Source organism: Sardina pilchardus, chromosome 1 (assembly GCF_963854185.1).
Source record: "Sardina pilchardus chromosome 1, fSarPil1.1, whole genome shotgun sequence".
Classification (NCBI taxonomy): Eukaryota; Metazoa; Chordata; class Actinopteri; order Clupeiformes; family Clupeidae; genus Sardina; species Sardina pilchardus.
In genome coordinates, this window is record NC_084994.1 from 46,097,264 (window position 1) to 46,120,137 (window position 22,874).

A 22,874-nucleotide genomic window follows, 5' to 3' on the forward strand; every position below is an offset into this window, starting at 1 on the left:
GAAGCATGTGTTTATTTACGTACGGGGATCTCGAAGAGTGAGAGGATGCCAGTCGAGGGTGTGGGTGCTGATAGTTTCACATACCTCTCATCTCACACACACACACACTCTTCGTTGCCAACGCCGATGCCATCGCAATCACCTGATTCACCTAGACCCGAGATAACTTTAGCGCAGTGTGATCTGCAGTCGTAATTTTATGGGGCATCTCATACACACGGGACAAAATAGATATGACAAGAAGTGGTGAAGATGAGCGCAAGTGAAAGACTTGGGCCCATTCTCAACCTCTCTCCTCAATCCTCGGTCCTCCAGACTCGTTCCCACTAATGTATAACTGGATAGACTATCCCATTGTTGCTGCCCCATCCTTCTTTATCTAGAATCTAGATCATTGGGAATGAGGACGGAGGAAGGAAGGGAGGATGTATAAAAGACGAATGAGAGGCACCCCTGGACTCTAAACTGGGCCCTCATGTGCACTGGGCCAGTGGGATGTTCTTTGACCGTATAGAAATATAATGTGACATTGACAACCCTCACCCTAAAGGACAAACAGATGTCATAGCAGTGCTCTATGTAGGACCGGGCTCTTAGATGAGCACATTTGATATTAATGTTTGTTCTAAGGAGGAATGGGTGGGAATTACCACACGATTTTGACAAAGCAATCTATGAAAGACGAAACAGTGACTTTGATGCATCCTGACTAAATGACATGAAAGACTAGAGGTCGCAATATCCTGCAGTGTTGGCACAGGCAATAATTCGCTAACGTAATTAGAAAACTGACACCTACTGTACACCTACACAACACCACGCATACAAACAAAAATTCCGGTGGGCTGGGATGCACTTCCCCACGTCTTTTGACATTCCGTGTTGACAAGGCCATCAGTGGTGGCCAAGATAGTCATCAACAAAGGAATTCTAGGAGGGAGGCTACCAGAGTCTACACCCATGCATTGTCAGATGACGAACATTAAATCTCACACACACACACACACTCCTCAAAGTCAAAGCACGTCTGATTCAGCAAGGTAAAGATGCACGCCCAAAAACCTCTCCGCACACAAATATGTACACACAGGCCAACGCACAAATTTTCCCAAAAATAAGTTTTGGACAACAGTGGCCAAGACTGTCATCAGGCAGGTAGTCCACAAAGCCCAAGAGACATGCATACTTTAGCTCTGCATTGATGAGGACACCCATTGGCTGGCTATGAAACGCTTCTTTTCGCCCCAGGACTCAAAAGCTTAGATAGGACACCTTCAGGTCAATTGATTTGAATTCCACCAGTTATCTTTGAATATATCGTTCTTTATTTACTTGACTTACTTCATGACCACCTCACATCATTCATTCAGCACTGGGCAATATGTCCCCGAACAGCTCAGAAGACAGGACAATGAGACAAACACCAAAGAGTTAGGTGTGGTGCAAACAACTGTTCTTTAATTTCGTAACAGGCTGTGGCAACCTAAATGACAATTATCTCTGCTATACATTGGTCTTCATCTCTTTTCACCCACATGTCACTGGATTAACAAAAAAAGAAAGGTTCCGCAATTCTGCCCTGATCCGTTCCCTATCTGGTGATCAAAACAGTCTGAGCAAAAGACACCTTCAAAAGAAACGTTAAAAATGCAAATAAAAAGGAAAGGTTAGTTGGGGTACAACAAGCCCAAATGTGACTATCTGTCAAAACAAAAAGGTCAGTCATGGGTTTGAGGCGAAATTAAACGCTGCAGGGAGCCTGCCGTGTAACTTTCCCTGATACAATTCCTGCTGACTCCTACAAGCAAACAAAAAAAAGCACTTTGGTTCTTGCGAAGAGATCGTATGGGGCGCGATCTGCTAGATCCTACTCGCTCACCTAAAAAATCCTCTCCGAAAACAGTCGAACGCGCATCAGTCCACACCTACAGGGTCCTACACTGACAAAAAAAAAGCTCAAAGATGGTACGATTCCAAAAAAAGGGGGAAGAAAGTTCTCCTTTGCGTTCTTCTGTTATTCTTCCTGAACGATGGTTCACATTCACAGAAGTCGTTGATCCTCTCCGTAACAATAACAGCGTGGCATGTCTCGTCACTGAACTGTCACTACTGATCCTCTCCGTAACAATGATAACAGCGTGGCATGTAGAGTCACTGGACTGTCACTATTGCTATGGTTGGTGTATCGTCAGAGGTGACATCGGCTAAGTGATTGCCGTCTGCAACAGGTCCTTGCAGTAGCTCGACTAAACTGCTTTCCATGCAGGAGTTACAGAGGGAGGAAGACGTGCAAGACAAAGACAGATGGCGAAAAGAGACATGCTCCTTGACAAGCATAGGAGTCTGTTCCAGTTGATGGCGATGCTAGTTTCTACTGTCCGTAAAAAGCACTGTGTGAAATTCATGGCTTTATCGTGTAGATCACCCTGTGTCCTTAAATGAGTGTTCATGAAATGCTTGAGACTGATCCTGCACGGAGACTCCCATTTTATTCAATTGACGATGACTGGTGATCAGTGTTGCTTGTTGTACACTGACATCAAGAGTAGGTACATGAAGGCGCTTCATAAGACTTTGATTAAAAAAAAGAAATTGAACTCAATCAAACAAGATAAATTAGGTGGGGGTTCTCTCAGAGAAGAGAAAGAGAGAGAGAAGAATAAAGAAATTAAGAGAGCAAGAGGGAACATTTATATGCATCTCTGTGTGTATATGTGTATGTGTGTGTGTGTGTGTGTGTATGCAAGTTTGTGTGAGGGAGGTGTCTGGGTGTGCTGCATGAGCAAAAATGAACACCAGGCACGGAAGTCTCTAGAATCTGAGATGTACGTGGCGGAACTCCGACGGAACTCTGCCGGAACTCAGAGACTGGAGGAAGCCGGTGCTCGGGGCGACTCACGCAGCCCAGCGCTGGCGAGACCACCAGAGAGGCCTGCGCCCCACACTTAGCTGCCGAAGCCAAAGATGCCCTTGATGTACCCGGTCAGGCCGCCCTTGCCCTTCTGCTCCACCTTGTCGTCCAGGGGCGGGAAGGCCACGTGGTTGAGCGCCAGGTCGAAGAAGAGGGGCTTGCAGGGGATTGGCTGGAAGTCGGGGGGAAACTCCACCAGATTGGGCTGCTTGCTGACGAGGGTGGGATCCAGGCGGAAGGTTTCCAATCGGTCGGAGAGGGGCTGCAGGGAGAGGGAGAATGAAGAGGATCATAAGTGAAATTAACAAAATGACCTACTAATATTATGTAATGCCACAAGTAAAGGGGGGAGGGGTAATTATACTGTATCTACCCACTGGGACGAAATCAAGCACTTGCAGTAAACTCTACATTGCACAGGATGAGAATTTACTTGGTGCATTTTGTTGCTTTAGTGTATAAATTTACGCTGGTTATTAAATAATCCCACATGCTTCCCGCTGGTTCTCACCTTTTTGTCTTTCACATGGGGCAGAGTGGGTGTTTCCGCTACATCTTCTTTGTCTAAAATACAAACAAGCCCACAGATGCACTTTGTGAGTCCTGTCATGCAGAACACCTCACATAATCACTCACATGGGAGATCTGAATGTCACAGTGGAGACTGCTATTTAACACATAAACATGAGGTAATGTCTGTCACTCGGACACTGAAAAACAAAATGGCTGGTGACGTATGCAACCCACCCAAGATGGCCGCCGCCTGGAGAGAATATTTTTCCGCATTGACCTCAGCGATAAGCTCTTGGACATCCGGAAGGTCCTGTGAGAATCCGAAAGAGAAAGTGAGATCTCACAACAGACATCAGCACCGTATGACAGAAAAGTACCGGTACACATTTTTCATGAGACCTCGATCTCACGGTTGTTGTTAGGACAGCTCTACCTTGAGGCTGTTGTTCAGGCTCTTGGCCTTGGACTGGACCTCTCTGGCGTACTTCAGAACTCGTTCATACAGAACCAGGGCCTCGCTCCACTTCTTCACCAGCACATACGACTGGGCTATGAAGAAACACCTGCAACACAAGGACAACAGGGGGGACATGAGGCACCAATGACGATGAAGACAGGAACCGTGGAGACCTGGACCAAGATGGAGGACCTAGAACCTCAGCCGCGCACACATACCTGTAGGCCTTGTAGACCAGGGTCTTCAGGCCCACCTCCTTCTGGAAGGTGTGGTCCTCCTCCATTCCCTGAAGGCCAGCCAGTTCCGCCAGACTCTACAGACGGGGAGAGCGACACAGTCCATCACACACGGACCTCAACTCCCCCTCCTTATCTGTTTGCACTCACCACCAGCACAGCGGAACAGTTCACCCCTGTGTGGCTGTGACTCAAACAAAACAAAAACTAACACATGCCCTGATAAACTGCTGGCAGAACATGAAGAACTGTGTTCTCAAGCGGAACACTAATGACAATTTTGAGAGTAGGCGGATTGGATCAGAGTCAAGAAAGAGGTCACAACTCCAAACTTGATCCAAAATGCTGTGGGAACGCCAATGCTTGTCCACTTTATGATACAGTTTATCTGACAACTGCACTGACCGGTCCAGAGGCTACAATTGGGTAAAGTGACCAAAGCAGTGGAGTAAAAATCACGCCACGATTTGTGGCAGCATGCAGTGCCATGCATGTGCTGTTCCCAAGCCATCCAGCATTCCAACATATCATTCTACTGAAATGCATACTCAGGAAACATCAAAAAACAAAGTTGGTCACACATTTGTTGTATGTTGTATACAAAACAATGCAAAGTGTTATTCACACAAATAAAAGAAACAGTTCCAAATGAACATGAGAACAGAAGTTGAAATGCCTCATCAGCTTGGGCGGGGACGAACTTGCTGAGAACCAATCGTCTTCGTTCAGGGCCCATATTTACGTCTGGCCATCTGAGACCGTATGAGGAGTGTGTGAGCCGCCTCGGGTCAGAACAGAACTCGTCCAAGACTGAGGAGCACGTTTGTGAGCGTCACCCCGTTTGAGGGCTGGCTGGAAAAACCATGGCGAGGCGTTCACGTGGAGCTAATGTCACACCATGTGCTTACTCATGCACTCTTGCCTCAAGGCTGCTGTCAGAAGCTAATCGTCTGCTTTGTCATGTTTCGGCGATAACTTCTCATGACTCAAGATCTCTACTACTCCATCATTTTAAAGGAACGTTTTGCACGTTCTGCAACATTTTGATCATTCTGGAACATTCTTTACTACTTCTACTATGTCTGTATTTATGTTTATGGATTTTAGTAGACGCGGTTGTCCAAAGCAATTTACAGTGACATCAACAAACACTACATTAACAGTGAGCCTGTTAACTTTGTTATAATCTCATGTCTGTCTTTTAGGGGGCGGCATTTAGCAGGTAGGTGTACCTCATCAGCCTAATTGCTCGGCTGGAGGTATTCATGGGTTCATCAGTTCCCTTTCCACAGGTGTATGAAATCAAGCTCAATGAAAGACTCCTATTTCATTCCTAACAATACTGGCACAAGACCCAAACTGCTTCAATATGACTAACGACAAGGTGAGGTTTGGCGAGACTACAACTGCTATCCATCCCTACAACCTAATTTGCTTGAAACATTCCTTCAAGTACGACCAACAGAACAGCCCAATTCCACTCCCAGGTGGTGGCCAGGGCACCAGGTGAGGCGAGGCGAGGCGTGGTGAGCGTGGTACCTGCAGGATGATGTCGTAGAGGCGGATGAGGTCCTGGGGCCGCGGCCCCCGCTTGCTCTCGTCCGTCTGCGGCTCCTTGAGCTTGGCCTGCAGCGTGTGGGCCATGCTCTCGTTACGCTTCACCACCGTCCACAGCTTGATGTAGGTCAGGTAGCTGAGGTGGACAGGGGCAAATAAATACCCAGAGAGTTAGGAGGGGTAGCTGAGGTGGACAAGGGCAAATAAATACCCAGAGAGTTAGGAGGGGTAGCTGAGGTGGACAAGGGCAAATAAATACCCAGAGAGTTAGGAGGGGTAGCTGAGATGGACAGGGGCAAATAAATACCCGGAGAGTTAGGAGGGGTAGCTGAGGGGGGCAGGGGCAAATAAATACCCAGAGAGTTAGGAGGGGTAGCTGAGGGGGGCAGGGGCAGTAGGACACCTTTACAAAAAATGAAATGTTTGCGGCAAACTTGTGGGTGATTTGTGGGAAACAAATGAGCTCACTAGTAAATATTGCCACAAGTTTGCCGATGTTGCCTGCTAGAGGCAAACCTTCAGCAAAGTTCTGGCAACAATGAAGTTTGCCACTGGTGGCAAATGTGTTCACCAGTGATTTGCCACCACACTTAGCCAATAATGGCAAACTTCCAGAGAACTTCTGAGGACAAACCTAATTTGCATATGACATTGCTGCAAATTTGCTGTAACACTGCCAAAAGTTAACCACAACCGCAAATTTTAAGCAACTGTTCGCCAGAAACCTGACATGACTGTATTGGCATTTAAAAGGGTGTGGCAGGTGGCTAAGGTGATCAGGGGCAAAAGAACACTCATTAGGGTAAGACAGGAGTTAGAGGTGGACAGAGGCAAAAGAACACTCATAGGGGTAAGACAGGAGTTAGAGGTGGACAGGGGCAAAAGAACACTCATAGGGGTCAGGAGGTAGAGGTGGACAGGGGCAAAAGGACACTCATAGGGGTAAGACAGGTGGCAGAGGTGGACAGGGGCAAAAGGACACTCAAGGTAAGAGAGGTGCCTGAGGACAAGGTCTTGAGGTGACACACATCACATCAGTAGATACATATTTAAGCACCGACAGAGGCAGGGGCATCACACACCTGTGCAGGTACTGCAGGTTAGAGACCTTGCCTCCCTCTGAGTCCGAAGCCCTCTCTCTGGTTTTCTGTAAAACAACATCAACACCACGGTCACTTTCAGACAACAGATCCCTCATCATCTGGCCGGTCCATGGCAGGCCTGTGAAGGATCCAGAGCCCCAGCATGTGATTGTCCTCCACGGAGGAGAGGCGCCCCTGTGCTCACCACGTCCATCCTGATCTCCTCTCGCACCGCCTGGATGGTGTCTCTGCACTCCGCCAGCAGGGTCTCGTAGAGCCGCTCCTTGGTCTCCTCATTGGCCGCCTGACGGGCCAAAAAAACGAGAAACGTCAGCGGATTAGAGATGAACATGTCCTTTCCATCTTCACTAGAATTGAATGGAAATGAGAGAAACTCTACACAACAAAATCAGAGGCATTAAGAGAAAGGACTCGGCCATGAGGTTCAAGCACGAGGTTCAAGTTACTCCTGAAAATGCACCTCAGGTTATTGTCTAGGAACAAGCAACACAGACACAACCTACATAAATGCTTAAAATTCCAGATCGGATGTATACACAATTCCCAGATACCGGACAGGAACTGTACAGGTAGAGGTGTACACAATGAAGAGCAAGCTTTGGGCTTTAAACCCTTGTGGAATGTTTACACAGTAAGAGGGGAGAGCCTCCATTGGCATGAATGGACAATGTGCATTATGAGTCTCATTCTACACACTCTGGCTTAAGTTGGATTTCACCAGGGATATGTGGGCGTAGTAAACCCCGCACTAATGACAGATGTGTGACTGCTGGTGAATGGAAGCTATGCGACTGGGCAGGTTTCATATGCATACCTGTGACTGTAGAAATGCTACAGTTAATTCACTGAGACTGTTTCATCTAGTACTGACAGACACACACACACACACACACACATTTTTTCACTTACAATATGTTAGTGTAAAAAGTGTACAAGCCACAAATACGCTGAAAGATAAACAATGAGCTGTCTTGTAGTCATAAAAAAGGACAACACTGATTAACATGTTAGGAGCCTTGATTTTAAGATAACTCTGTCATAAGACAGAATAAGATAGCTCTCATTCCATCTATAGTGCATAGACATATGCAAGACATTGCCCTCTAGCCATTTGCTACTTGTGTGTAGAGTGAATCAACATGGATGCTTTGATATCTGCTGCCAGCAGTCTTCTCTTTAAGAGTATCAATCAAAAAGATGCAGCTCCAAAAACAAAGGTAGTCCAAAAAATGCAGACGTGGTCGTTAATGGGCTGTTTGTGATGGCACAGTGAAACTGCCTGGGCTTGGCACAGTCTCAGCCAAGTCATCATGGCAACGCCTAACATGACTGAGATGTACCGGAGGAACCGGTTCCCTTGCAGCGAGAGTGACCGACCGAGAGAGGGGGAGGATGAGGATGAGGAAGGAATAAAGCTACTAGCAGGTAAAAAATGCACACATTTAAAAAAAATAAAAAATATATAAAAAAAGAACACTGTTGGTCAGAATTTTAAAACACCAGACCAGTATTACAGAGCTACTAGGATCAGCAGATCGCATTGCACATTGATACTTCTACTGTGTGTGTGTGTGTGTGTGTGTGTGTGTGTGTGCTGGGCCGACATCGCGGCACCAGGCCTGCCATCATGGGACGGAGGAGAATGCAGCCCGGAGGAGTCACATGCCACTGGCCTGAGCTGTCTGCCCGAGCTGCCTGGGGAGGGTGTGTCAGGGTGGGGCCGCTCCCTGCAGCATCTCACACTCGCAAGGGCCGTGCCCTCTCGCTGACTCACACTCCGCGTACGTGTGTGTGGTGTGTGTGTGTGTGTGTGTTTTTGTCTGGTCCTATAGGGTAAAATAGCTCCACCTAGTGGAGTAAAGTAGAACAACACCATTATCGCATCTAATCCAACTGCAGCAGGGACTGTCTAGACAGTGTTGGGGAGAAGAAGAAAAAAGATTGCGCTGAAAAGAAAACAGCAAGGGCGTGTGCCTGATAGGCAGGTCCATTAGCTGTAATTACCACCTGTGTGAGACAGAATGGTTATGAGCAGGGCTGTGCACAAACACTCAGCACATCCATGGAGACTCGCTCTGTGTATACACAACGACGATGATGTGTTTTTCTAGAGCAAAGACCATGACAACAGAGCGCCACAGCTCCACAACAATCGAGGAGGAACGCAAACGTCTTCTTCTCTTTAATTAGTCTAGCTGAAGATTTAGAGGATGGTTTTAGAGAATGATTGGAGTAAACATGGGGTAGGGCCAGCACCTTTGCACACTGGGTGTGGCTGCAACACAGACCTGTCCACAGCATGAGTGCATTCATTTTATTTTTTTTGTAATTTTTTTTGGCTGTTTTATGCCTTTATTGATATAGACAGTGGAGAATGACAGGAAGCGAATGGGAGAGAAAGCGGGGATGGGATCTGAATAGTGCGGGAATCGAACCCGGGTCGCCGGCGTGCAGTGCAGGTGCCCCAGCCAGTTGTGCCACAGCAGATGTGGCATGAGAGCATTTTTTTGTTTTAAAAAGACTAATGTTTTCCTCATTCAGATTTGTCTGGGTGGATAATGACACTTTTTTCCCCCTTTTCTAAGGCAAATAAAACCCCCCGTGTGCCAGCGACATACTGGGGTCGTGAAAGTGATGAGGGACATCTCTTCACTGCTACAGAGCGGCGGGCGCCGAAAGACTCACCTGAGCGATGGCTGCCTCGTTGTCGGCCAGCCCCAGCAGGAAGATGCGCACCTTGTCGATCTTGACGGGCACGGTGCGGCCTCGCCACTCCACCTCGCTCATGGTGGCGGCCTGCTTGGCCCTCGTCTGGGTGATCAGTGTCTGCCACACACAACACACACACACACACAACCCTGATATGAGAACAGCATTCTAGCAAATTCCATTAGATAGATAGATAGATAGATAGATAGATAGATAGATAGATACTTTATTGATCCCCAAGGGGAAATTCAAATTCAATTCATTATGCAGTGACTCAACGATGAGTGTAGCTTATTGTTGTTGTATAATGAACTAGTTTAGATGTTTTTGCAGGACTTTGCAGGATACTGAATGCTTAAAAAACTGAACATCTTACACAACATACATATTTATCTTAAGGGAGACTTTAAAAAGAAGACCATATATAATCCCTGAGGTTGAAAGTGTGCTCATACTGTATGTAGTTATCATATAATATAATACGTGACTACACTATTATGCGCATGCTTATGATTCGATAAGAACCAGACGAGTTGTATCTGCATAGAGGTGCAGAAAACCAGAAAAACAAATATCCATGATAAAACTCCTATAGGATGAACACTGGTGTAATTGTCTAGGCATGTGTGATGAGTCTCTGACCTCCAGCTTCTCGGCCATCATGCCCCCACTGCCTCCTGCACTCAGTCTCATCTGCATCAGGTCATTGATGGCGTTCTGGTCACCTGAGGTGGAGAGAGACAGAGAGGTATTTTGATTAAATAATAATTTCACATTTTCACGTTTTAAAGTAAAAACCTTGCCTTCAAAATGTGATTTGGAAAGGGTTGGTATTGTATGTTGCCCTAGGAGCCAATGTTTCTTGTTTGCCATTCAAATAAGCGTTCTTATATGGCTTTTCGGAATGTTCTGATATTTCTGAAAAATTACCACTACAAATATAAAACGAGTGACTTCTGTCAATAACAATGCTTCTGATTCACCTCTTTTATGTCATTCCACAATTAGTCTGCTCACTTATCAGACTGATTTATATCATATTGAAAATAAATGTCATTGTCAGCGAGTAATGTGTTCCTGTGCAACGGAAACTTTCAAGTTCTATTTGAATGGTTAGCTATTTGTTTCTCATTTAAAGCCACAAAATGGTGACAAATACATTATAAAAGACATCATTTAGACATATTCTTTGAAGATCCACAAGCTTCCCGCAACCAAACATGATTCCCTACATAATAACCAGGCCTAAAACATTTCACTATGCTACAATGTCTGTGTTGTGGGTGTGTGTGTGGGCATGACCAGCTCCAGCGTTCTCACCGATGTTGTAAGCGCAGTAGCGGAGGTTGGGAGAGATCTCCTCCACTCTCTGGTAGTAGAGCCCCGCCTGCTCGTCAGTGAAGGCACTGGCCAGCTTCTCATAGATGGTTCTGCAGGGGAACACAGCGGGCACCGTTACTCATCACAAACACACGCTGCACTCCTTTAGGAATAGATACTCACTCTGGAGCTACAGCATGCAGACCTGACAACCTTGACGTTTGAGTAGCACCTCCTCGAGCCGAGGAAAAAATAAATCCTCATGTCAGCCCTTCACTCATTCAAATGTCTGCCAAAAACAGACGCAAGATACAGTTTGGATAGCGACGCATCTTTATTGTTGGATATAGATCTACATTTGATCCAATGTGTTCCTGAAAGTGCAAACTGCAATCTTTGACAGTTGCTCTACAATGTTGATACTATTTTATTTGGGTGCGCAATCTCCACCTGGAAACCTATTTGTTCTCACTTATTTCCATGCTAATAATCAAGAAGAATGATCTATGCTCCAAAGAAACAGAACACTCCTCACTGAGCATCTCAAAATATTATGCCTACTGTAGGTCCACTTTCAGACTCCTTAATGTCTGCATTTGGTGAAAGGTCTGCGCTCCCTGAGCGCCTTGTAGTTATGAAAGCTTTAACCATAAGCAACACATGGAAAGTATAATGTTAGCTGAAATAAATGAACCAGTAAAAACTTTCCAAGCCAACATCATACTGTGAGGCCTAGGTGAATTCACAATAGTGCTCACTGCTCAGTGGAAGTTTTGCAAAGCTGGGGAAACACGAATTTGTCAAGACTTTGATTTAACCCACCGTTGGCTGAGGGAAAAAAATATCATAAAGGAAAGCCACTATGCTATGCTGGTCATTCTCACTTGTCACTTTCTCACTATCTCACCCTCGCATGAAATAGATTTGCAGGACATTAGTGTGCTCCAGGGAGCTTTCCAGAGAAGTTGGATGTCTGCTTGTTTTTGTGTAGTTTTAAATTAAAAATCACACCAGCGTACCTTGATTTGAAAATGCGTGGATGCTTGCTATGCAAAACGAGTAAAGGTTGGCAAGTCTGAGTATGTGTGCATTCCACTAGGCTGCGCTAAATTAATCAAAACAACCAATACAAAAACATTCCCCCCTACGGGCCACCGCTTATCTTAACACAGCAATCCAGCACATCACACACTACTGTACAAGTCAACCATCACTTCCGAGACTCACTTGCACTTATTGAAGGCCTCCATCGCAGATTTCCACTCCTGCAGCTCAAACTGGACCATTCCTGTCAGGTATGCGGTGTAGGCCTACAAGAACCCAAACCCACCATTTAAAATGAGTCAACACTTATCAACAGACCTCAACGTACTTACAACAAACTCTCAAGACCAGGGGGGTATTCCAAGTACATGGTTTAGTGATAAACTTAGGTAAGTTAAGTCAGAGTAAGTGGTAAACCTCCTACAACAAGAGCCCCATGGCATTGTTTTGTAAGGAGAATGAAGCCATACAGCTTCTATTAAGAGGTTTTCCACTTACTCCGAGTTAACTTACCCAGGTTCGTTACGAAACCACGTACTTGGAATCTCCCCCAAGATCCATGTGGCCCCCAATCAACATATGTGACACGAGCACCAGAGCCCCCCCCTCTCCCCGCTCACCTGGGCCTCCAGCTTGGTCTTGGCGTCCACGCGTGGGCTCTCGCACAGCCGCTCCAGGTGCTCGCTGTGCTTGGCGGCCTTGCGCAGGCGGGCCAGCAGGTGGAAGCGCTTGCGCGGCTCCGTGTTGGCCTCCTGCTTCAGCTGCATGGCGTAGCTCCACGCCCGCTCCGCCTCCATCAGCACCACCAGCAGGTACCTGAGGGGACGCACCATCCCATGCCAGGTTACACTCAACCACTCACTCAAGACTCAGCCCCACACACAACTGGGCTAAGACTGGGCGTCACTCATTTGCACATTACAGCACTGCACATGAGGATTCATTTTCCAGAGTGCGCTTAAGCCTGTGTATCAAAAATAAATCTTTATAGTCAGCCCATTTTACAAGATGTCGCTACTGTGTAAACCAACATCCTCTGGAGGAACAGCACAGACCACAGGAAAGGGAGAAACAGGAGGACATTTCACCCTGCCAATTAAAGCATCATTACATTCAGTGAGGTCGGACACTTGGACACTGCGAAATGGGCTTATTGAGGAGTTGCTGTACGAGCAAACCTACTTTCTCTTGTTGCGCAGGCACAACCCACTGCAGATATGAATCTAGTATACACTGAAATGGTCTTCAGTATAACTACTGTATTGACAGTATTACCTGCTGTCAGACAGCATCTCCACAGTCACTTTCTTCCCGGTGAACTTGTGTCGGTTGCCCAGTCTGAAACCAAGAGTTTTCCGCAGGCGACGCATGCGGCGCGAGCAGTAGCCTCTGTGAAATAAAGACACTTGTGCATTTCATAGCTGAAAGATCACTGGAGACGACCAAAGCCATGTTTCTATATGGCCCTAAAAGCAACCATATGGTTTATCAACCCAATAACATGTTGATATCAACCGCTCATTCACAACTTGTAGAATTTTTACTGCTGACGTTCTTACCTGTATCGCTGATAATCTCCATGTCTCAACCCATGTTGTTGCTGTGATTCCTTGATGATCTGAAGAACTGGTATTAGTGTTAAGGGCAACAGGGGTTGTTGATGTGACAGCCTTAGAACCGTTGGCTGTAATCTCAACGTTGTTCATATGACTTTGATACCAAAACTATTTAATCACATCGCTACCACCAAATAACCTACATATTTCAATGCTTTCATGGTTTAACCAGCATGATTTTCATCCATCTGTTAAGTTTTCATGTTTGGAACATTACCAAAGTCATTATGAATGGGTACGTACAGTGTTTTAATGCCAACATCCATATTACAAAAGAGTGATGCAACATTATTTTAGCTGATATATTAAATATATTGTCGGCTGCTAGCTATTTAGTGACACGTAGGCTTAAGATAAAGCAAACTCCCAGCTAGCTAGCAAAGCTTTGCTACACCGGCTAGCTTGCTATCTACCAACACATGACAGACCATAGCTATTACTGCCACTTGGAACATACAGAATGAAATGTATTTTAAAGTCATGCACTACTCAATAAGGATACTCTCCAGTCCAAGGCCTGCATCCACAGAGTTCTCCTTATTTTCATCCATCTTCGATGTTTTAATCTCACTTTGCTTGTCTGCGGCCATTTTCGTGCTAACACGTATTGCGAGGATGTAGTGATGGTAACCCCGGAAGTACTTCTAAGGTCACAGTCAAAATGCGCAAGAGCCTGTCAAGCTCTGTTCAAATCGTCAAATCCCCCTTTTTTTCACTGGGAAAATGCATAAGTTTTACATGGGATAGTTGCAAAAGTTATTCTATTTCAAGACCAAAAAATATCCAGAGAATTACCTTTTTTTTTTACCTTCTTTATTCCATTTATTCATATTCATCTTATTTTCATGTTGCATGTAGATACAGTAGTAGGCTATATATATATGTTATGAAAAAACATATAGATTGTACAAGTATAACACTGTATAAAAATTTTTATCGATTTTTACTCTGCGTTGGATGCAAAATATAAATCTGAACGGACCAAAATATGTCTTCTCAAATATGTATTACACTACATCACTCCATTCAATACTGTTCTTTTGAGGTAGGATATGTTTTCTATGACAATATGATGACAATCAAACAGAGTAACTTTGCATGGAGCCAAAACAGACTTAAAATTAATTAAGACTTAACATTAATGTCAAGATATTCTGCCTTCTTCACCATCAACTCAGATGTTATCAGCTGCACTGATGTATTTCTGGAGGTATGCCTTGACTTCAGAGATGTGCATGGTCTCCGTGATGGTGGTGTCTCGGCTGCGCACCAGTAGCAGGCCATTCTCCAGTGTGCCCTCACTGATCATCACTGTGAAGAGCACACCCATCTCATCATACCTGCAGACACCCATCAAAGACAGTCAAAAGAAGGCCTCCAGAAGGGTCACATGGAGTGAAATGGTACAGGGCTGTAACCAGTAAATTTGATAAACAACGATACAAAAGCTTAAACTAGTTACTTGCTGTGCAGCTGCTCCAACGATTGAGGCATAGTCTCAAGGTACCCTGGCCAAACAGAGATGTCTGCGTCAAGGAATTCTGTGAGCAAACCCTCACAAACCTACAGAAAAAAAAATAACAGAGCACAAACTCTGATTTAAAAAATGTAGATTATCACTTCATTTTGATAGTAATTTCCAACAAAGGCAAATAGCAACTGTGAAAGGAAGTAAATAGCAACATTTGTGTCTTACTAAAATACTCCCCAGACAGTGGACCCTGAGCAGTGGAGCTGGTCATCACTGTGTATGTGCGGGCTCAATGGTGTTTTTTGCCCCCACCGGCACCTTCCAGGCAGCACAGCCTAAAAGGCACTACCGTTACCCTATTCCTAACCCTAACCCCCTCAACCCTCATCCTACCCCTAAACTGAGGGGAATAGTGCCTTGAAGGCAGTGCTGCCTGGAAGGCACCATTGAGGGCAAATAATACCAAAGACCGTATGTGTGGGGGAGGGGAGGCATCTGCAAGGTGTAGTAAGAGGCCAATATACCTGTCTCCGTTCCACAGTAGCCCCTCTTCCCATGTCTAGAGCTACTTTTATTGGCGCCAGGGTGGGATGGAGCTTCAGTACCTGTTGATCAAGCCCAGGCAGTCTTTAGAAAACCATACAACCCCAAAAGCTGTTTTCTTTTTTGAGTCACGTATTTTTGGTAAGCGGAGTAGAGAAAGAAATATGGGGATCTATTCAAAAATGAGTCAACAAATAGAGTCAACAAATGTGTTCCAGTACAGTGCTTCATGCACACTTAGTTAATAAACTCAGTTAGTTATACAGTAAGACCACTAACAAACCTTTCTTTGGTGAAGCCTCTGCTTCCCGCTCACTTTTTTCTTTTCCAACTGTAGAGAGTTGAAGAGGTACGCTAGCAGACCTCGGTCCATGTTTCCATTCACAGCTACGACATGCGGCACGACTAACTTCCGCCCGTCTTTGCACTGCAGGAGGAAACACAAGACATTGAATATGTTTCCCTCCCATTTTTTCACAGTCATTAGGGGGAGTCGTCTGCAAACGTGATCTATTTCTGAGATTCTGATACGTTGCAAACGTCATGGTTGAAAATGAAAACGTATCAGAATCTCATAAATAATCACGTTTGCAGTTGTCTTAAGATGGCTACATCAAGTCAAATCCCCCTATTGGTCTTTACCATCTAGTTGCTAATGGTTACGGACACACCTGCAGCTTGGCTCTGTCGTTCCCGTGCGTCTTCAGCAGCTCAGACTCGCCCAGGTTCCACAGGGTTTCCAAGGGCTCCGATCCCCAAGGGAACCTGTACATCACTTGGACCCCGCGGGATGCTCCGTCTGGCAGCTCTGCTTCCACAACACCACTGGAGCTGAAGTCGGACGGACTCAAGGCAAACTGAGGCAAAGCACATTAACTATAAGCAACCGGTCATGGAGTAAATGCAACTGTCCAAACCAAAATGAAAACAAAGATAAATCTAAAATGTACAAAAAAAATGCACAAATTAAGATAAGACAAAGACAGATTTCTGTAATGTGAATGCATGCAAAAACTTCTGCCACAGTTTGCCCTTACCTTTCTCCACCACTTTAGCCGCTGCTGTGTCCAGTGATCCAGCCACTGCAGAGAGGTGCGTGGGGAACAGAACCATGCCAGGGAGGCTTCAGTCAGCTCAGACGAGCTGGGAAACAACAGCGTCCAGTTTAGACTACACGATAGTGGCAACACCACTAGTCATTCAGACATGATGACAATTCAGAGATCTGATGACAATTGCATGCGAAGAAGACATGATTGCACTGTTAAAAGGCTTTTACATTTAAAATACTGTGTAAAACCATTTTGAGAATAACCTTAAACTTGATCAAAAATATCTGGTTATGGTACTATGTCAATGAAGATGAAGAACTCAAAGACATGGACAGAAGACAAATCTGTATGTGAAATCTTGTGTCCTCCTCACCAACCAATAGCAGCTTTGTTTTGATCCAAGACTTGGTGGCAGGTACCAGTTTCAGCCAGGCCAAAGGGTAGCTTCCTTTTAACCAGCTCCATGGAAGGCAGACACTGCTCCAGAGCACCTTCAAGGCAACACAGACCACAAGCATCACTACGGGTGCATCTCAACATCCCTCCTCGATCCTCGGTCCTTTAGGCTCGTTCTCACTGATCTACAAACACAACTGGATGGACTACCCCATTGTTGCCGCCCCATCATTCTTTGTCTAGATCAGTGGGAGCGAGGACCGGGGAAGGAAGGGATGATAAATAAAAGACATTGCAGGCCCATGTTATAAACTCATAATCACCTTGGAGCAGGTTTGTACGAACTGGTGAACTATTCTGAAGCAGCTGATGCAGCCTATCAACTACTTGGTTTTTGGTCAAGTCCTTGTCGTTAATGATTTGTCCAATAGCAGAAGCATCCACCAGCTTCAAACTCCCCGCGTCATTGCGGACATGTTGCAATGTGTCAATCCCAAACACCTGCGCTTTTGATCTAGTGATAGAGTTCCACCACTGGTCTAAAATGTTCTTTTTGAGGTCCTTCCCCAGAGGCCCATAACCACAGGCGTTTCCACGTCTGAGAGCCCGAGTAGGAGCCTCGCCAGGCGCTATGAAAGAGCGATCTTCACAGAGTTTCAGGAGAGTGGTAGTCAGGTCAGACTCAGACTCAAGCTCTTGGGTAGAATGCGCTCTGTTCAGCTGTAACGCACATCGGTTACAGTAATGGCTACTTTGGAGACACATTTGCAATGCACGTCTCCTTACACAATAAGTAAACATCTTCATGTGAGCACTGATATGATCTGAAGAGAAACGATGCTACTGTAGAATAGAACAGCAGTGTCAAACTTCTCCTACATTAATGACACAAGCGCTTTGTGGCTCTCCAAAAGTTAACGTTAAATGGTGATGTTTCGCGGCGCTGTCGAGTCGTCTGCTGTTGGGGTAGTTGGAATTGGTTTGTAGTCTTGACTAGTTCTCCAGTGGCCTATCAGCAAAATTCATATACTGCAACATCAGAATCTTCATTTACAGACCACACGTGGACCAACACCACAGTCCTGAGCATAGGTCTTGAGCGATGGGGAGCGGACGGTTATGTTTTCGCAAACACTTTCCGGGTGGAGTTGGAGTTCCGGATGGAGGTGTCTCCGACTTTACAGAATATATTTGAACTACTTCACGACATTTAAATGCCGACTGTTAGTTTATTGTGCTATCTCCACTACAACTCTGGTGGAAGAAAGACATGTGAACATTTCTATACATGTACTTCCTATTACCACGAGGGACGCTGGCAGTCCAACCACAAAAAGCGGTGTGGTGAATCATGTCAGCTATCACTAACAGTTCCTCTTGTAATAAAGTAGCCTACTGTAGATCCGTCAAAGGAGCTGTATAGATAGCTGTATACACTAATCCAGCGCGAACTTTATGGGCGCTGCCATCTTGAATATCGCCATTACTGCGTGCCTGCGAGTGTGACGAGTGACACTTGTCTGTGCTTTTCAATGAAAGCATCCTGTCAAAGAATGTCTAACGAGAGGACTGCTAATGAATGAAAATGTCAGGTGAAAGGGAACATTGGATCAATGATGTCAGACTGTACCAAAACTTACCAATGAAGGTAATTTATTAACACCATAAGGTATTAAGACGTGTATTAATGACAGCTAACTTCTGCAACAGCCGCCTATGGAACCAACGAGCTAATTTCTTAGCAGCCAGGCACGCAGTAATGGCGGTTTTGTGTTACTTCCGTGTTTCGCTGGATTAGTGTATAGATAGCTTACTGTGAAAACTTTTAATATTTAATGCTGACATTTTCAGATTTGTTTGTGTTTTGTTGTGGACCTCATTTAGGAAATAATGGACATGATTCATCCGATTAAAAGCAGATTCTCGACAGCATAGATGTTGCATCGTAAAAAGAACACATTCTACAAAAAAATCATGTTCTTGAATGTGACGTCACATTCACGCTTTGGTTTTGTAGCCTAGGCTACTACAACTGAGATGCTCTCTGTGTGGCAGGCAAGAGGACTCAAGCTTGTCTGACAGCAGCTTGCTATTTTCCCCACTAACAATAACGGACAAATGGACAGCTGTGAGTATAGTTGTTGTGATTTATTGGGACTTGCAGACTAGCCAAATCCAAGTTTAGCAAAATTATAGGCTACTAAGATATGTAAATGTCATGTCATGTCATGTCAAGTAGCCTAGCCTAATAAGTCAAATAAAGAAGTAGGCCTACGGAGCAGCAGACTACATGAAACACTGATTTTCATTCATTTTCTTTAGGCACTCAGACTGATGAGCTTGATCTTCAAGGTGAGGAAATGCCCTAGATCGTACCTACACAAATTAAATTGTATTTGTCACATACAATACAAGTGCAATTATGTACATATTTACATGTTTTGTTTACTGACTCCATCCTATGACTGCAAGTGTGCAATAATGAAAAGATGTAAAATAAGAGTGATATAGGCCTACAAGATAAATATAGTAATGGGATATTTACACAGTCTTAGTTAAAACAAATGTTTTAAAACCAACTTGCATTGTTTTTAACACATCTCTGTGTCCATATAGGCCTAGGCATCACACAGTTTGTGTTGTTTCCAACACATTGCTTTTGTTATTTGTTACACAGTAGGCAATGTGTTAGAATTGTTTTATCATTATTATATATATATATTTCTTTTTATCTGAGTCCAGATAGGGACAAAACTGTTTGCGTTGTTTCCAACACATTTATTTTAAGTGAGAGTGCCTGTTTACAGAATGTCAGTATATGTTTGTATACAATATGAGCAGATGAAGATGTAAAGTGAATGCAATGTCATGTGCCCCTGGTACAGTCCTCAATTCAGTATACACGTAGACTTGTGTATAAAAGCTTTTCCCCAGTCTCTCATTATTACTGGCCTCAAGACTGCAGTAACATTTCCCTGACCTTACCACGTGAGAGGACGTTATTCATTTGGATAACTGTTATCACTGATGGGTTTTGTTGGCTCTGGAACGACACCCAATAATATGTCAATCTTTTTCTGTTGTTATGTCCACCACTGACGGTCATTTAAATCATCTTCAGACTGTGAGGTAAGACACATAATAATGAATGAATGAATGAATGAGCGACAAAAGATTATATATCGGTACAAAAACAAGCTTTCTTATTGTGTAAAAACATTGAAACATTGATGTTACTGACTGACACTTTTATCCCCATGCTTTTACAAAGTACCTCAACACTGAAGATGATGAATTTGAGTCACAGGCTGAGGCTTCTCTCACAGTGCCCTTGTCAGATGGTGAAAGTCCGCCAGCATGTAGCACGCCAGTCCCGGTCAGACCCAAGAGCCCATGGGGAGCACATGACCCCTATCTGTCCATGGAGGTCAGAAGCCGAAGTCCTTACATGGTTTTCCAATCACATTTGCTGTAGTAACTTGAAATGTCTGGCAGCCTAACTCCTTCTCCTCATATTTCCCACAGGAGCTAGGGAAGTCCTTTGTGGGCTTTGCCTCTTTACCTCACCAAATTCACAGGAAGAACGTGAAAAAAGGCTTTGAGTTCACGCTGATGGTTGCAGGTAGGGAAATGGCATGTGTGTGTTATGGACGAGACAAGGCTGTGGGGCCCCATTCAGTTCTACTGTACAGCACTTTGTGGTGAAGAGACTGGAGAACACAGACTGACTCACTCTCTTGCTCTCCTTTGGTTACTCAGGGGAATCTGGCCTGGGGAAGTCCACCCTGATCAACAGCCTGTTTCTCACAGATCTTTACAGTGACAGGATCATACCCAAAGCCTCAGGTACATCTGCTGGACTGTCTACATCTAATGTCTAATTCATCTAAGGGCATTGATCATGATCAAACACGCCTTGCACAGTAAAGTGTAATAATTAGGTGGAGTCAGGGTGTCTAATTGAAGGCTTGCTTTGACTTACAATATGAAAGTGCTTGATTGTCTTTGGTTTATCCCTTTGTAGAGATGTTAAAAAGAACAGTTGCTATAAACAAGAAGACATTAGACATTCAGGAGAAGGGAGTCAGGCTGAAGCTGACCATTGTGGACACACCAGGATTTGGGGATGCCTTGGACAGCACAAAGAGGTGCTAGAGGTGTTAAGAGCGTTAAAGCTATGACAAGACAAGCACTTCATGCACATTTCTGTCAGGAATGCCGTAGACATGTTTGTACAGAATCATAGGGCAAAAACAAATTCCTTGCTACAGGCTTTAAAAACAGGGGCCGGTGTCTCTATTAAATTAGGTTTGATATTAAGGTCGTCTTTGACATCAACAGTTCCGTTGAGGCATGATGATCCTGTGATTCCTTTGTAGCTATGATCCTATACTGGACTACCTCGATCAGCAGTTTGAGAAGTACCGTGTGGATGAGATGGGCACGCATCGCACGCAAATCAAAGACAACCGCGTCCACTGCTGTCTCTACTTCATCTCCCCCTTTGGCCATGGGTAGGAACACTGTGTCTGCCCTTGTGTTGACCATAGAGTTAGGTTGCCAAGTGATTACAACATCATTGCCAATTGTATTTCAAAGCACAGGTAATGCTTTAGAGAGGGATTGTGTTGTTGACCTTAAGCTTGATAGACAGTTCCTAATGTTTCTCCTCTCAGTCTGAGGCCCATAGATGTGGAATTCATGAAGGACCTGCAGGGGAAGGTGAATATTGTTCCTGTAATAGCCAAAGCCGACTGCCTCACCCAAGCCGAACTGCTGCATAAGAAAGAAACGGTACATTAAAGTTTAGTGTATTGATTTGAATGGAACTCAAACACGTATCACTTAAACACACCTTGCACCACAATTATAAATTCACCTATAAACTAATGTCACAACATTGCGCTAAACAATATGATGCTTTATTACAGATACGGATGGAGATTGACCTTCATAAGATCAAGATCTTCCAGTTTGCAGATTGTGACTCTGATGATGACATAGAATGGACCAGGCAGGATTATGCGATGAAGGTACATACATACCATCTTAAGCAGCACCCACTGGTCTTGTTAGGAAGGTGACCTCACTGTAGCATAAAATAAACGGCAATTGTTGATGCTTGTTTTCACATTAAACTAGTACATATACTCTGAGCATGTGTTAACCTGCGGTTTGGTCTTGTGACGACAGAACAGCATCCCTTTTGCTGTGGTCGGGAGCAATATGGTGTTGAGGACCCAGGGGAGAATTGTGAGAGTGCGGGGGTACCCGTGGGGAGTGGTGGAAGGTACTCGTCCTCATCTCCACATTTCAGTAGATTATTCAGAGCCTTTATGATGTATTGTGTATTAATGATTTAATTAATATATTAATAGTGGAATTGGTTATGACTTTTAGTAGCAGAAATGACAGACTATTTTACTTCTCCACAGAATGCACTTATTGTTACTTGAGATATCGTATTACTATTATTTAATATAGCATTACATTTAGTTTACTCAAACAACAATTGTACCTTCTTAAAATAGTTCTATTTAATGAATTACTACCATGTAGTCAATTATCTTCCTCTTTGTGTTGTCCAAGTTGAGAACCCCGCCCACAGCGACCTGGTCCACTTGAGGACTATGCTGGTGCGCACGCACATGCAGGACCTGAAGGAGAAGACCCAGGAGAGCCTGTACGAGCAGTACCGCATCGGTCGCATGCAGACGCGCACGCCCAGCGCAGTGTTCCAGTAGGCAGGCAAGAGACACACGTTCCCCCACACAACACCGCATAGCCATCCGGTGATTTGTGTGCCGTCTGTGGCCTCACATTCATTCTTTTTTTTGTTGTTGATTTAGGAATCCAACTGTCGGACATCAATGCAATAAATTCCAGTGTGCAATTAAGCAGTGTTCCTTCCAAAGGTGTCATTTCTCGTAATGTATTGTATTTGAA

At 44.7% G+C, this 22,874-nt stretch overlaps 3 protein-coding genes across 4 annotated transcripts; 1 reads left to right on the top strand and 2 right to left on the bottom strand.

Annotated features, from left to right (window-relative positions):
* Positions 1 to 1,436: 1,436 nt before the first annotated feature.
* srp68 (signal recognition particle 68) lies at positions 1,437 to 14,095 on the bottom strand. The gene is made up of 16 exons (XM_062546366.1): positions 13,969 to 14,095; positions 13,410 to 13,476; positions 13,126 to 13,239; positions 12,471 to 12,666; positions 12,034 to 12,116; positions 10,807 to 10,916; positions 10,129 to 10,211; positions 9,463 to 9,603; positions 6,962 to 7,060; positions 6,757 to 6,821; positions 5,657 to 5,810; positions 4,100 to 4,194; positions 3,858 to 3,987; positions 3,659 to 3,734; positions 3,423 to 3,475; positions 1,437 to 3,173 (listed from the first exon to the last, which is right to left on the bottom strand). The coding sequence occupies exons 1-16, from the start codon at positions 14,054 to 14,056 to the stop codon at positions 2,946 to 2,948; spliced, it is 1,782 nt and encodes a 593-aa protein (XP_062402350.1). The 5' UTR covers positions 14,057 to 14,095; the 3' UTR covers positions 1,437 to 2,945.
* A 314-nt stretch (positions 14,096 to 14,409) lies between these two features.
* On the bottom strand, positions 14,410 to 18,231 carry polg2 (polymerase (DNA directed), gamma 2, accessory subunit). The gene is made up of 8 exons (XM_062546380.1): positions 17,252 to 18,231; positions 16,906 to 17,023; positions 16,518 to 16,623; positions 16,152 to 16,337; positions 15,764 to 15,907; positions 15,462 to 15,542; positions 14,929 to 15,029; positions 14,410 to 14,806 (listed from the first exon to the last, which is right to left on the bottom strand). The coding sequence occupies exons 1-8, from the start codon at positions 17,733 to 17,735 to the stop codon at positions 14,641 to 14,643; spliced, it is 1,386 nt and encodes a 461-aa protein (XP_062402364.1). The 5' UTR covers positions 17,736 to 18,231; the 3' UTR covers positions 14,410 to 14,640.
* A 1,972-nt stretch (positions 18,232 to 20,203) lies between these two features.
* On the top strand, positions 20,204 to 22,825 carry LOC134093086 (septin-4-like). Of its 2 annotated transcripts, XM_062546402.1 has the most exons (10): positions 20,204 to 20,355; positions 20,454 to 20,550; positions 20,688 to 20,774; positions 20,953 to 21,076; positions 21,308 to 21,442; positions 21,605 to 21,722; positions 21,860 to 21,961; positions 22,122 to 22,218; positions 22,518 to 22,676; positions 22,778 to 22,825. In XM_062546402.1, exons 1-9 carry the CDS (start codon positions 20,350 to 20,352, stop codon positions 22,670 to 22,672), a joined length of 921 nt encoding a protein of 306 aa, XP_062402386.1. In that variant the 5' UTR covers positions 20,204 to 20,349; the 3' UTR covers positions 22,673 to 22,676; positions 22,778 to 22,825. The 2 variants fall into 2 exon arrangements, with proteins under 2 accessions (XP_062402386.1, XP_062402378.1); XM_062546394.1 differs by having other exon boundaries at positions 22,518 to 22,825.
* The last annotated feature ends 49 nt before the right edge of the window (positions 22,826 to 22,874 follow it).